This window comes from Balaenoptera acutorostrata, chromosome 3 (genome assembly GCF_949987535.1).
Source record: "Balaenoptera acutorostrata chromosome 3, mBalAcu1.1, whole genome shotgun sequence".
Classification (NCBI taxonomy): domain Eukaryota; kingdom Metazoa; phylum Chordata; class Mammalia; order Artiodactyla; family Balaenopteridae; genus Balaenoptera; species Balaenoptera acutorostrata.
Window position 1 is genome coordinate 175,297,331 of NC_080066.1, and position 13,363 is coordinate 175,310,693.

Here is a 13,363-nt window from a genome sequence, read left to right on the forward strand (position 1 = left end):
CTGGCGTCCCCTGCATTGCAAGACAGATTCTCAACCACTGGACCACCAGGAATGTCCCCCTATAATGTTCTTTTTTGAATTAGATGGGACAAGTAAATGTGGTTTTATATGATATAACTACATTTTGAATAAATAAACATTTACAACCAGAGTGTGATTTGTTTCCCCATCAAAATGTTCATGTGGAAACTAATGTAGACATCAATTTTTTTTTTTTTTTTTTTTTCAAATTAAAGTAGACAAACTTGGTGTGAATTTAGAAATCTGAGTCTAGGACTTCCCTGGTGGCACAGTGGTTAAGAATCCGCCTGCCAGAGCAGGGGACACGGGTTTGAGCCCTGGTCTGGGAAGATCCCACATGCCGTGGAGCAACTAAGCCCGTGTGCCACAACTACTGAGCCTGTGCTCTAGAGCCCGTGAGCCACAACTACTGAGCCCTTGTGCCACAACTACTGAAGCCCGTGCGCCTAGAGCCCGTGCTTAGCAACAAGAGAAACCACCACAATGAGAAGCCCGTGCACCACAACGAAGAGTAGACCCTGCTTACCGCAGCTGGAGAAAGCCCACACACAGCAACAAAGACCCAGTGCAGCCAAAAATAAATAAATAAATTGATTAAAAAAAAAAAAAGAAAGAAATCTGAGTCTATATCCAGTATTCTGGTAATACAGTTGAAGTAGACAAGGGTCTTTCCAAGCATTGATTTTTGTATGACAGTGAAGAACCTGAATATTTGAGAAAGAAAAAATGGGAATCTGCAAGAAAGCTTAACCCCACAGAGAATGGGCACTCATTTTGGTGATCATCCAAACTCAACTGGTAATGAATTTAGCCCCTTCAGAAAGGAAAAGAATGCAGATGTTTGCTCAAAACAAAACAATCCAATAGAGGTTTATTATTTTAAGGTAGGAAAATATGAATTCAATTTACACTTGAAAGCTCTCCTTGCATGAACCAAGTCTAGCTAGAAAGGATTTTACACTTGTTTTCATATCTGGCTCTACTTATGTTAAAATCATTTATAAAAAGTATTCATAATCCTGGGGTGGTCATGAAGGGCTATAGTTTACTTGGAGAAACTCATATGAAGCAATGAACAATGCAAGAAAATATAATTATACTAAGATAGGTGTTAAGTGTATTTTTTTAAACTTAATACATAATTTATCTGGAATCTGGAGTCTATTAGAGCATGATGTGAAGAAATGGTTAGGCAGTTTTGAGGGCCACCTTTTTGGTGTCAGCTTTGTGGAACCTGATGATAACTGTTTGCTGATTGATGAAAATATGTATTAACCAAGATGTTATGAATGCATTTACACTTAATGTTAATTTGTATATTCTCATCATGGGAGATGCTACATAAATTTGAAAAATAGAACATTAAGATATTTAGTCTTTTGAGGTTGCTTGGTGCTCACGTGGATCCGCAGCTCTGAATTAACATCATAGCCGTGTATAGCTGTGCAATTTAAAGTAGTAGGAGGAAGTGATGAGACATAAGTTAATTGCTGTAAGATAATAAATCTGACTCATATTTATTCAGCAAATGTTACTATAAAATCTGAATTAAAATTGAGACAATGTATAACTAGTTTAGGAAGCATTGATTAAATGCTATACAGCCTAGTGACTAATAGTAACAAACACTATGGGCTTCCTGGCATTCTTAGGTTTTCTGTTGATATCAGAAGACAAAATATAAAACATAGTCCTGCAGTCATAGTATAAACCAGAACCCAGGGATAGGTAGTAAATTCATAATGGGACTTACCTGCCATAGGATTCTGGTATCTTATTGCTTTAGTAGATTATTGCACTTTAATTAAAAGTATATATATATATATATTTAGAACTTGAAAAAAAGTAGGTGTGTGTGTGTATAAATTATTTCTTAAGGAACAGAATTTGGGGCAGATAACTGATTCAGATGTTAGCGTCTTCCTTAGTCCTTACCTGGTTCTGCATGTTATTTGACCAGCTAGTTTCTAGTTAATGATTGTGCTGCTTATCTTTAGAGTCCCTGTCCATCGATTTAAAAAGGGAGGAAAAAAAATAAGAATTGGTTTCACCAAAAAATAATTGAGTCCGATTAATTTCCTGAAGCCTTTCTTTAGAGCGTGCTATACCTTTTCACCAGTTATATTAAAACCCTATTGGCTGTAAAAATCTGGAATTGCTCTTAAAACGGAAAAACTTTTGACTAGTCATTGTTGAAGTGTAAATCTCTCACCAAAAATTCTGTAACAAGCTTAGTGTGAATATAGTTCTTCCCATCCAAGTTATGTTTATGTTATTTGCCTCATTATCTATGAGTTTTATTCATTGCAAGTCAGATGTGAAATTCCATTTGGGGGAGTCTGTTGTATTGGTAGAATAGTGTTTTTATATCTATCCTCATCTCTTTAGAAGTAACAATTTGATAGATTTTGGCTCCTTTTCAAGAAGTAAGGAGTAAGTAAAATTTCTCAGAAGTCCACTATGTCCTAGATTGCATTTTCTCTAGCAATTTATTTTATCTGGATTCTGTTTTGATCTGGATTTTTTTTTTTTTTTTGGTCTGCATTGGGTCTTTGTTGCTGCACGTGGGTTTTCTCTCGTTGTGGCGAGCGGGGGCTACTCTTCGTTGCGGTGCACGGGCTTCTCATTGCCGTGGCTTCCCTTGTTGCAGAGCACGGGCTCTAGGCACGTGGGCTTCAGTAGTTGTGGCGCACGGCCTTAATTGCTTCTCAGCATGTGGAATCTTCCTGGACCAGGGCTCGAACCTGTGTCCCCTGCATTGGTAGGCGGATTCTTAACCACCTCGCCACCAGGGAAGTCCCTGATCTGGATTCTTATTTATAGTTTATTTAGATATTTAGATAGTGACACAGTTAAAATCCTTGGAGTGGGAGGAGAACTAATGTTTTCATCACTTAATTTTTGTGTTACTTTTTGTTTTAAAGCAAACAAAATGTATTGAAAGTTTTTTGTGGTATGGCAGGGAACCAACTATGTTTAGAAATGCATTTTACTAAAGCATTTTTTTCTAGTCATGCTGATTAGTTTTAAATTGTAGAAATTTTTTGACAGTAATTTTATCCAGTTCTGTTTGCAGTCCAGTTACAACGCAGGGATCACAGCAAACACAGCCGCCACAGAAGCACTATGGCATTACCTCTCCCATCAGCTTAGCAGCCCCCAAGGAGACTGACTGCCTGCTTACCCAGAAACTAATTGAGACTCTGAAGCCTTTTGGCGTTTTTGAAGAGGAAGAGGAACTGCAGCGCAGGTCAGTGTGTGTGGGGTGTGTGTGTGTGTATATATCTTCTATTTTTTTGAATTTTATTTATTTTTTTATACAGCAGGTTCTTATTAGTTATTCATTTTATACATATTAGTGTATATGTATATCTTTTTTTAAGTTATAATTTTTTATTAACATAATAAACTAATTTTGAGGAACTCAGCAAGTTAGAATTATTCTCCCCAATATATGTCTGTTTCAAACAAGTGATATGTAGAAAAAACTTTTCGTCTATATAAAGTTCTGTTCCCTTAATTTTGATTTGTGATACTTTTGGTTAGTATAGTACTATAGCATTGTCAGGAGAAAGGGGAATGCCTTGCTCAGCTAGAGGAATGCGTCACCCAGTGTAACAGTGCCTACATATAGCTAACTACTATAAACTTTCTTTCTGATAACTTAAAAACTGGTTAAAATTTAGGAAGTCATCTATTGAAAGCTTTTTCATTTTAATTAGTAGTGATCTAGAATAACAAACAACTTGATACTTGATTGATATTTGCTCTATCAACAGGATTTTAATTTTGGGAAAATTAAATAACCTGGTAAAAGAGTGGATACGAGAAATCAGTGAAATCAAGGTAAGGTGACTTAATTGTATAGGAAGTAATTTGCCAGCTGAACGCAGCAATTGTCTTATATAGCTATTTAGAGTCTTGAATGTGGAATGTGTTTTAGACTGTTGACAGCAGAATTTGTATTTGGTATCTAGCTTTTTTGGGGGTTTTTTGGGGGGTTTTTTGGCCACGCCGCGCAGCATGTGGGATCTTAGTCCCCCAGCCAGGGATCAAACTTGAGTCCTCTGCATTGGGCAGAGTCTTAACCACTGGACCGCCAGGAAAGTCCCGGTACCTAGCTATTTTGAAAGCAGGAAAAACTGAACTGAATTCAGTGATTTTATAAATACTTTTGGTTGTAACACTTCAAAGCTCAGTAATTACTTACACGCTTCACAGAAATAATGTTTCCCTCAAAAGGTGCTTTAAAAATGTATTAAACACGGTTGTTACAGACAGATGAGTGTGCTTAATTTTGAGGCAAAGTAGTGAAATGTTTTTCATGTTATCAAGAAAAAAGTTGACTGGTTTTGAGTCTACCTTCTATGCTGGACCACATTCACACACAGCACGAAATAAGTCAGGTTCTTTACAGACGGTGGTTTGATAGATGCTGGGTGGTGTCTGTGCCATATTTGTGCCCGCTCTTCTCAGAACAACGTAACGTTGTCATTTGGATAAATTGTGGGTTGACAACTGAGTTCAGGAAAACATTTGCTTCACTTAGGGGAAAAAAATGTATTAAACATGTTTATTAAGTATTTGAGAATCTCATTACCTTTTAAGGAATTCTGCAACAATGAGCATTTTTTAGGCCTTCAGATGTTAGACTCAAACTGAATTATCTATTTAGTTTTTTATAAACATTCTTTGAGTTTCTAATAACTTTTTTTTTTTAATTAATTTATTTATTTTTGGCTGTGTTGGGTCTTCGTTTCTGTGTGAGGGCTTTCTCTAGTTGCGCTGAGTGGGGGCCACTCTTCATCGCGGTGCGCGGGCCTTTCACTGTCGCAGCCTCTCTTGTTGCGGAGCACAACCTCCAGATGCGCAGGCTCAGTAGTTGTGGCTCACGGGCCTAGTTGCTCCGCGGCATGTGGGATCTTCCCGGACCAGGGCTCGAACCCGTGTCCCCTGCATTGGCAGGCGGATTCTCAACCGCTGCACCACCAGGGAAGCCCTCTAATAACTTTTTAAAAGAAAATCATACAACTGTTGAATCCATGAATAGGCTTCTGGTAAAGGAAATGTAGTTTTTTGTGTTTTTTTTAAATTTTATTTTATTTATTTTTTTATACAGGAGGTTCTTATTAGTTGTGTATTTTATACTTATTAGTGTATGTATGTCAATCCCAATTTCCCAATTCACCGCCCCCCCCACCCCCCCCACCCCTGCCCCGGCCACTTTCTCCCCTTGGTGTCCATATGTTTGTTCTCTGGAAATGTATTCGTAAAGTTGTGTTTAGAAGCCAGTTTTAAAAAACTCTGTAAATAGTGGTCATTTTTCCAGGGTAGTACAAAATGCGTATTTAGTCTGTAGTACAGCTGAAAAATTGATGGTAAGAGGACCAAAGGTAGAAGAAAACCTGAGAGAAGATATCAAGGTAGAAGAAAAGTAAGTTAAAGTCTTCTGGCTTTAGTCAAACTTATAATATTGTTTTCTTAAAGCAGTGTATATATATTTCAAAGCAACTGATTAAAACTTTAGCAACCAGAATATTCTAAACTGGGGACTCCATGTATACTACATGTTTGTCATTGATAGAGTTTTGATAAAAATGATATTTTGAAAAGAATTTCTTTTTGAGCTGAGCAAAGGATGTCCAGGTTTAAGTATTTTTACTCATTTATTGAACTTAGTGATTCTTTAATCTTGTATAGGAAACACAGCTTTGTTTTTAATGGCTTTTTCTTAGACATTTAAGTTGAAAACTGTTGTAAGGCCAGAACTTAGATTTATTTAATGTGAAACAAGAGTACTATCTCATTGATAGTTTTGTTTCAGTAATTGAGTGCCTAGTTAGTTTCTTTAACCGGTAATTCTATTTTTAAAAATTAATTAATTAATTAATTGGCTGTGTTGGGTCTTCGTTGCTGTGTGTGGGTTTTCTGTAGTTGCGGCGAGCGGGGGCTACTCTTCGTTGCAGTGCGTGGGCTTCTCATTGCGGTGGCTTCTCTTGTTGTGGAGCACGGGCTCTAGACGTGCAGGCTTCAGCAGTTGTGGCTTGTGGACTGTAGAGCGCAGGCTCAGTAGTTGTGGTGCACGGGCTTAGTTGCTCCGCGGCATGTGGAATCTTCCCGGACCAGGGCTCGAACCCGTGTCCCCTGCATTGTCAAGAGGATTCTTAACCTCTGCGCCACCAGGGAAGCCCTAACTGGTAACTCTTGATACACTTCTTCCTGCTGGTTTTCTTGAGGGTAAGAAAAATTGTTTGGATTAATGAAATTAATGCTCATTCCTAATCAAATTTGCCTGTGTCCTTTTCTCTGTAGCCTAACTCTGTATGTAGGTAGTAAATTGGTTAGAGAATGGGACTTTAGGGGTTAGGCTTTACAAGTTTGATCTTTTGTATCTGTTTTTCTAGGGAGAATTTCTTCCTCAGCTGCTTGGTTTTAAGACCTGATACAGGATGTCTTGATGTTGACACTGTTGATATTTTGGGACCACGTAGTTCTTTCATTTCTGGCCACGCCGCGCGGCTTGTGGGATCTTAAGTTTCCCGACCAGGGAATTGAACCCACGTCCTTGGCAGTGAAAGTGTGGAGTCCTAACCACTGGACCACCAGGGAATTCCTCACATATTTCTTTTTTAGGAACTGTCCTGGAAGATGTTAAGCAGCATCCTTCCAACTAGATGCTGCCTGTCTGCTCTCCCCAGATTGTGACAACCAAAAATATCTCCAGTTAAATCAGTAGCAAACCACTGATTTTTTTTTTTGGTGGCATGTGGAATCTTAGTTCCCTGACCAGGGATTGAACCTGCACCCCCTACAGTGGAAGCATGGAATCTTAACCACTGGACCACCAGGGAAGTCCCGAGAACCACTGGTTTTTGATGTATAGTTACAATTAATTTTTAATATTTTGGGGAAAATTTATATAAAATATGAATTTTACTTAAGTTGTTTGATTTGTTTGCCATCTAATATCCTGAGACTTAAAAAAGATTTGCAATTGAAAAGTTCTTCTGTGATGTTAATTAAGAAATCTTAATTTCTGGGTTACAGCTGTAATAGCTATAAACATACTAATGTCTAATACAGTAGCCACCAGCCACACTTGGCTATTTCAGTTTAAATTAACTAGAATTAAACATTCTACTCCTCAGCCACCCTAGCTGCATTTCAGGTGAAAGTGAAACATAGCTAGTGCCTACTGCATTGGACACTTCTCCTGGAGGGTGCCTATCCGAGAGGTTTGTGTTTTACTAGAGCTGTCCACAGGACGTTGTTCTCAGGTAGTTTCTTTCTATTTTCCTTTGTAGGCATATTTCTGCACACATCTTGCTGGCTTAATTTAAATAACCAAGCCAACTGTACAAGTGGTTTTTAAAATACCTAAACATAGGAAGAGATGGTGGTGTCTACTTTTAAAAAATGTAATACTACACATTTAGATTGCCTGTTTTCTATAAGTGATGATTAAGTGTGCCCTTAAAAAACAAGGGAATCCCCTGAGCCTTTTACAATTTATTTTTAGGGTTGTTGGAGTATGAAGTAACAATTTATGTCACTTTGGGAGGGTGGTGGGGAAGAGTGGTCTCTTTCATGTTCTCCTACTGAGTAAGACTTTACTGAGGAATTAGAAAGTAAAGAGAAACATTGATCTAGCACACATTAAGATTTGGTTGGTTTTTTTATTTTGTGGAGAGACATTATCCTTAACACCAAGGGCGGTTAAGTATTCTCCATAGTACTTTATAGTCGTACCAGGGTCAGGAAGATGATTTTTTTTTTTTAATTTTATTTACTTATTTGTTTATTTTTGGCTGTGTTGGGTCTCCGTTTCTGTGGGAGGGCTTTCTCCAGTTGTGGCGAGCGGGGGCCACTCTTCATTGCGGTGCGCGGGCCTCTCACTATCACGGCCTCTCTTGTTGGCGGGGCACAGGCTCCGGACGCGCAGGCTCAGTAGTTGTGGCTCACGGGCCCAGCTGCTCCGCGGCATGTGGGATCTTCCCAGACCAGGGCTCGAACCTGTGTCTCCTGCATTGGCAGGCAGATTCTCAACCACTGCGCCACCAGGGAAGCCCCCAGGAAGATGATTTTTAAGTGCTTTCCTTTCTCCTCATTCCTGGTGTTTCTACTCTAAGAAATCATCAATAAGTTTAGTTCTGCTCAAAATCATCCCACTAAAGCCTACTAAACTATTAAACGTAGCCTTATTGGCCTTAAAGTCACTTTTGATGCAGTAAAATTATAGTCTAATGTACTGTGGCATATTTGGTATAATCATTGAATATGATCTTTTAAGCAATCAGAATGTGTTTTTGTAGTATTCTAACGTTCATGATTTATGCAGCACCTTATCATGAATAAAATTCCTGATTCTAACATTGCTTCTGTGGAATCACATGATCTCCTCTACCACAGTCTTTATAGCAGTTTCCAAAAATGTGGCAAAATTCTAACACTAATTGAAAGTTGAAAATTGCTTAAATTTCAAGTTAGGTTGATCGGTGAAGGCCTGGTATTTTGTAGAGCTTATAGTTTGTTTACCCTCTATATAAATTTGCATAGAAATCTTACTTGGGTTTGTTTTTTTTTTGTTTAAATGTACAGTGTTATTTGAAATAGTTACCTTTGTGCTCCACTGGCAAAATAACTATTTTTTGTTTGCTTCAACAGAATCTTCCACAATCTGTAATTGAAAATGTTGGTGGAAAAATATTTACATTTGGATCTTATAGATTAGGAGTACATACAAAAGGTAAATATTGTTTTAATTATCTTGAGAAGGAATACTTTTTAATTTTTTAAAAATTATAATGACACATCCATCTCAGTTACTTGCAGTGTATTATACAGCTTAGGTTTGCATGGAAGAGAGTACTTCAGGGAGCCTAAATTTGGTAAGAAGAAAGATGTAAAATGATACCTTTCATACCTGTACCCTCCAATGCAGTATTAAGGAAAATAAAAAATTTAGTTTCTCAGTAGTAGTAGCCACATTTTCATTGTTAAATAATCACATATGGTTAGTGGCTACCATACTGGAAAGAGCGCATGAAGTACACTTTTCCCATTGGGGAGTTACTTTGGACAGTGCTGCTCTGTATATCATTTCCTCTACCTGAAGAATATCAGAAGAAAATGATATTAAAATAATGATATCTTCTTCTGGAAATCAGAAGAAAAATGAATTAAAGCTTGAAAAAAATCTGTATTATAGTTGTGAAATAGTTAAGGAAAAAACAAACCAAAAAAAATGTGTATCTGCAACACAGTAACAATCACTAATAATACTTTCTTAGTTACATTTGTAGTTTTTTTCCCCTGTGTAAATAAATATACAATAAGAATGTTATCATGGCAGAGAACATTATCGAACTCTTTCTTTTTTACTGAGCATAGTTAGTAAGCTTTTGGTCTTCATAATCTTATTTATTCTTATGTAACAAATAGGAGTCTGAGACTTAAAAAGGCAATACAGCTTGAGCAGTTGCTCCCAGCCGTCTCCTGGCAGAGCTAGGATTCTAACTCTGGCAGTCCGAGGCTGTACTCTTCAACCATTAGCCACTAGCCTCTGTTAAAAGTATCTGCCAGTGTCGGGTTCTCTCTGTTGTGGCATTATTCCTTCTCCCCATCTCCCACTACTCTGTGCTGGAAGTAGTACATTTGCTTTTGATGTGTCCTGTGAACTGTATGCCCTTCTCCCCCTTCATGAATATGCCAGATAAATAGCCTTCAGAGTTAGTGCCTCAGGTATTGAGTCTTTTAGGAAAATGATTATGTTGACCAGATTCCATATTGATCTCTTCCTTTTATGATCCCAGTTATTGATTTTAATCATCTTTTTTGTGCTCTCCCTATGTACTCAGTGCTGGCCTCCTATCAAGCACTAAATTAATAACAACTGTTCTTACCATGGTCTGCCTCTGGATTCTTGCCATTGGTTCTTCTTGAAGTGCATAGGTCCCATTTAGGTGCAGGTAGGAGCCTGGAAAAACCAGTCACAATGTATAGATGATAACTGTATTTTTTTGTTTCACTAATGAACGTGGCTATGACTAATGACACCAAGATGTTGGGTGTATTCTTGCATAATTGCCTCTCTTACCATAAGAGTTCCTGTCTGAGTCACCTTTCTTTGACTCCCAGTTCACCTGGGCCACTACAAATAGAAAATGCTGCAGGAAAAAATATTTCCCATCAATTAGGGTCATGTTTTTCTTATACTGACTGGTAATTTTTTTTTTAAGGAGAGGGATGCATTTTTAGAGGCTCATCAGTGTAACGTTAACAGGCTTTCAACATCAAATACTGCCATGATAAGATGCAAAATAATTTTCTTGTAATAGTAACCAGTGGTTGATGGGCTTAATTTTTTTTTTAGGTGCCGATATTGATGCGTTGTGTGTTGCACCAAGACATGTTGATCGAAGTGACTTTTTCACCTCGTTCTATGATAAGTTGAAATTACAGGAAGAAGTAAAAGATTTAAGAGTGCGTAAATGTTCAGAGTGAAAGGGGAGGAGTTATAAAAATCAGTTTAGTCAATTGAGTGAGTTTTATGGTATAGCCATTAATTTATTGAACTCTTGCAATTTGCCAGACCCTTTTAAGCTTAATGTGTATGCTTGCGTTTTATTCTTTACAATAGTGTAAAATCATAAGTCTGTAATCTCATGTACAGAGTAGGAAATGAGGCAAACAAAATAAATATTAAGCAACTTGGCCACCATCACATATCCGAGTGGCAGAGATCAAGAATTTGAACCTAGGCTTGTGCGACTTAGGATTCTCGAGTCTTAAAGCTGTTTACTGAGAACCTAGTCTCTGTCAGGTGTTGTGGTAAATTATGTTTAAACAATGTCAGTACTGCATTCATTTAAGAGCACTAAAGCTAGTGTAGCCCTAATGTATACTTTCAGAGACACTGATTTTTAAATTTTCCCACAGGCTGTTGAAGAGGCATTTGTACCAGTTATCAAACTGTGTTTTGATGGGATAGAGGTAAGGTTCAAATAAACAGTTCTTACTGTGTGTTATTTTGATAGGTGTAGGTTAAAAACTTGATTTATTTCAAAGGTTTATAATTGGTGAGTTGGTATGATATTAATACGAATTAAGTTTCTTTTGAAATGGAAGTGACAGCCTACTCTTTGTAGTCTCTTTTAAAAAAGAGCCTAGTGAAACCAGGAGTTAAAATATAGACAGAAGTGTACTGACTGTGAAATGGCTGCTACAGAACAGATTAATTGATAGTTTTTCCATATGCAGATTTTATATGCTTTTAGTCTCATTAAGGTAATATAACTATATTTTTGCAAGTAGAACTTTGGCTTCATTTAAATTAAATATTTAAGAGTTGAGAGAAAATTGTGACCTGATGTCATGCATGCTGAAATATTTTCTGATAGGGAAGGATATATGAGCTCAGATTCTTTTTTTTAATAAATTTATTTATTTATTTATTTGTTTTTATTTTTGGCTGCATTGGGTCTTTGTTGCTGTGCGCGGGCTTTCTCTCGTTGCGGCGAGCAGGGGCTACTCTTCGTTGCGGTGCGGTGGCTTCTCTTGTTGCGGAGCACGGGCTCCAGGCATGCAGGCTTCAGTAGTTGTGGCATATGGGCTCAGTAGTTGCAGCACGCGGGCTCAGTAGTTGTGGCGCATGGGCTTAGTTGCTCCACGGCGTGTGGGATCTTCCCGGACGAGGGCTTGAACCCGTGTCCCCTGCATTGGCAGGCAGATTCTTTTTTTTTTTTTTTTTTTTGGCAGGCGGATTCTTAACCACTGTGCCACCAGGGAAGCTCTGAGCTCAGATTCTTGAGATGATGTGCAGTTCTCTTTGATGTTTTCAATGTGTGTAATGAAAGTAGTTGCAACAAAGCTGACCCTGAAGCAACTTTATTTATGTTACTTCTGCCATACATACTGGTACTGGAAAGTCACTCATAGTAATAATGGCGGTTATAAAATTTCAGAAATGGAAGAATAATACTTCATTGTTCTGTAAAAAAAAGTGGTTTCTATAATTGCTGCATAAGGTGCCCAACTCTATCTTCTATGAAATATGACTAATCTTAATAAGTAGACATAAGATGTTAGATTTAGTAAAGGATTATCAAGTTCAGGCAGCTTTGATTTACTCAGTGTTTAAATAAATATAAAACAACCATAATGTAGGTGATGCCTTGTTTTCCCAAAAAGAACATTACCAACAAAGGGGAGATTATTTTGGGGTGGAAAACCAACTCAATTGTGTAAACTTTTCAAGATGGAGATAAAAGTCAAATGGTTACTAGAAATATTTAATGTGCTTGTTATTACTGAGTTACTTTTTTTTTTTTTTTTTTTTTTTTAAATCTTTTTTTTTTTTTTTTTAAAGGATTTTCTTATTTATTTATTTATTTATTTATTTTTGGCTGTGTTGGGTCTTCGGTTCGTGCGAGGGCTTTCTCCAGTTGCGGCAAGCGGGGGCCACTCTTCATCGCGGTGCGGGGACCGCCCTTCATCGCGGTGCGCGGGCCTTTCTCTATCGCGGCCCCTCCCGTCGCGGGGCACAGGCTCCAGACGCGCAGGCTCAGCAATTGTGGCTCACGGGCCCAGCTGCTCCGTGGCATGTGGGATCTTCCCAGACCAGGGCTCGAACCCGTGTCCCCTGCATTAGCAGGCAGATTCTCAACCACTGCGCCACCAGGGAAGCCCCTGAGTTACTTTTTGAGTTACCTTTTTTTTTTTTTTTCTGTGAGCATATAGTCTTTATTTCTGTCTAAATTAGGGGAGATACTGGATTTTGGAATGTGTATCATTGGAAAATTTAGGCTATACCACAGGTACTTATTTGTGTAAACGTACAGTTTTTTCCTATCTCGTAGGTGCATGTTTAAATGATTTTTCACAGCAAGCTCTTAAAATACTGATTTTTTTTTAACATCTTTATTGGAGTATAATTGCTTTACAATGGTGTGTTAGTTTCTGCTGTATAACACAGTGAATCAGCTATACATATACATATATCCCGGTATCTCCTCCCTCTTGTGTCTCCCTCCCACCCTCCCTACCCCACACCCCTCTAGGTGGTCACAAAGCACCCAGCTGATCTCCCTGTGCTATGCGGCTCCTTCCCACTAGATACCTGTTTTACATTTGGTAGTGTATATATGTCCATGCCACTCTTTCACTTCGTCTCAGCTTACCCTTCTCCCTCCAGGCGTCCTCAAGTCCATTCTCTACGTCTGTGTCTTTGTTCCTGTCCTGCCCCTAGGTTCTTCAGAACCTTTTTGTTTTTTTCCATATATATGTGTTAGCATATGGTGTTTTTCTTTTTCTGACTTACTTCACTCTGTATGACAGACTCTAG

At 38.1% G+C, this 13,363-nt stretch overlaps 1 protein-coding gene across 6 annotated transcripts in view; it reads left to right on the plus strand.

Moving 5' to 3' along the window:
• The window catches only part of PAPOLA (poly(A) polymerase alpha), a 60,937-nt gene that overhangs the window by 11,535 nt on the left and 36,039 nt on the right, over nt 1–13,363 (plus strand). For 5 of the 6 annotated variants that reach the window (XM_028165598.2, XM_028165599.2, XM_028165600.2 and 2 more), the window contains exons 2-6: nt 3,086–3,271; nt 3,801–3,867; nt 8,686–8,767; nt 10,394–10,503; nt 10,960–11,013. In XM_028165598.2, the coding sequence (XP_028021399.1) occupies nt 3,086–3,271; nt 3,801–3,867; nt 8,686–8,767; nt 10,394–10,503; nt 10,960–11,013 (499 nt within the window). The remainder of the gene's footprint in view (nt 1–3,085; nt 3,272–3,800; nt 3,868–8,685; nt 8,768–10,393; nt 10,504–10,959; nt 11,014–13,363) is intronic. The other variant, XM_007178881.3, reaches the window with a different exon arrangement.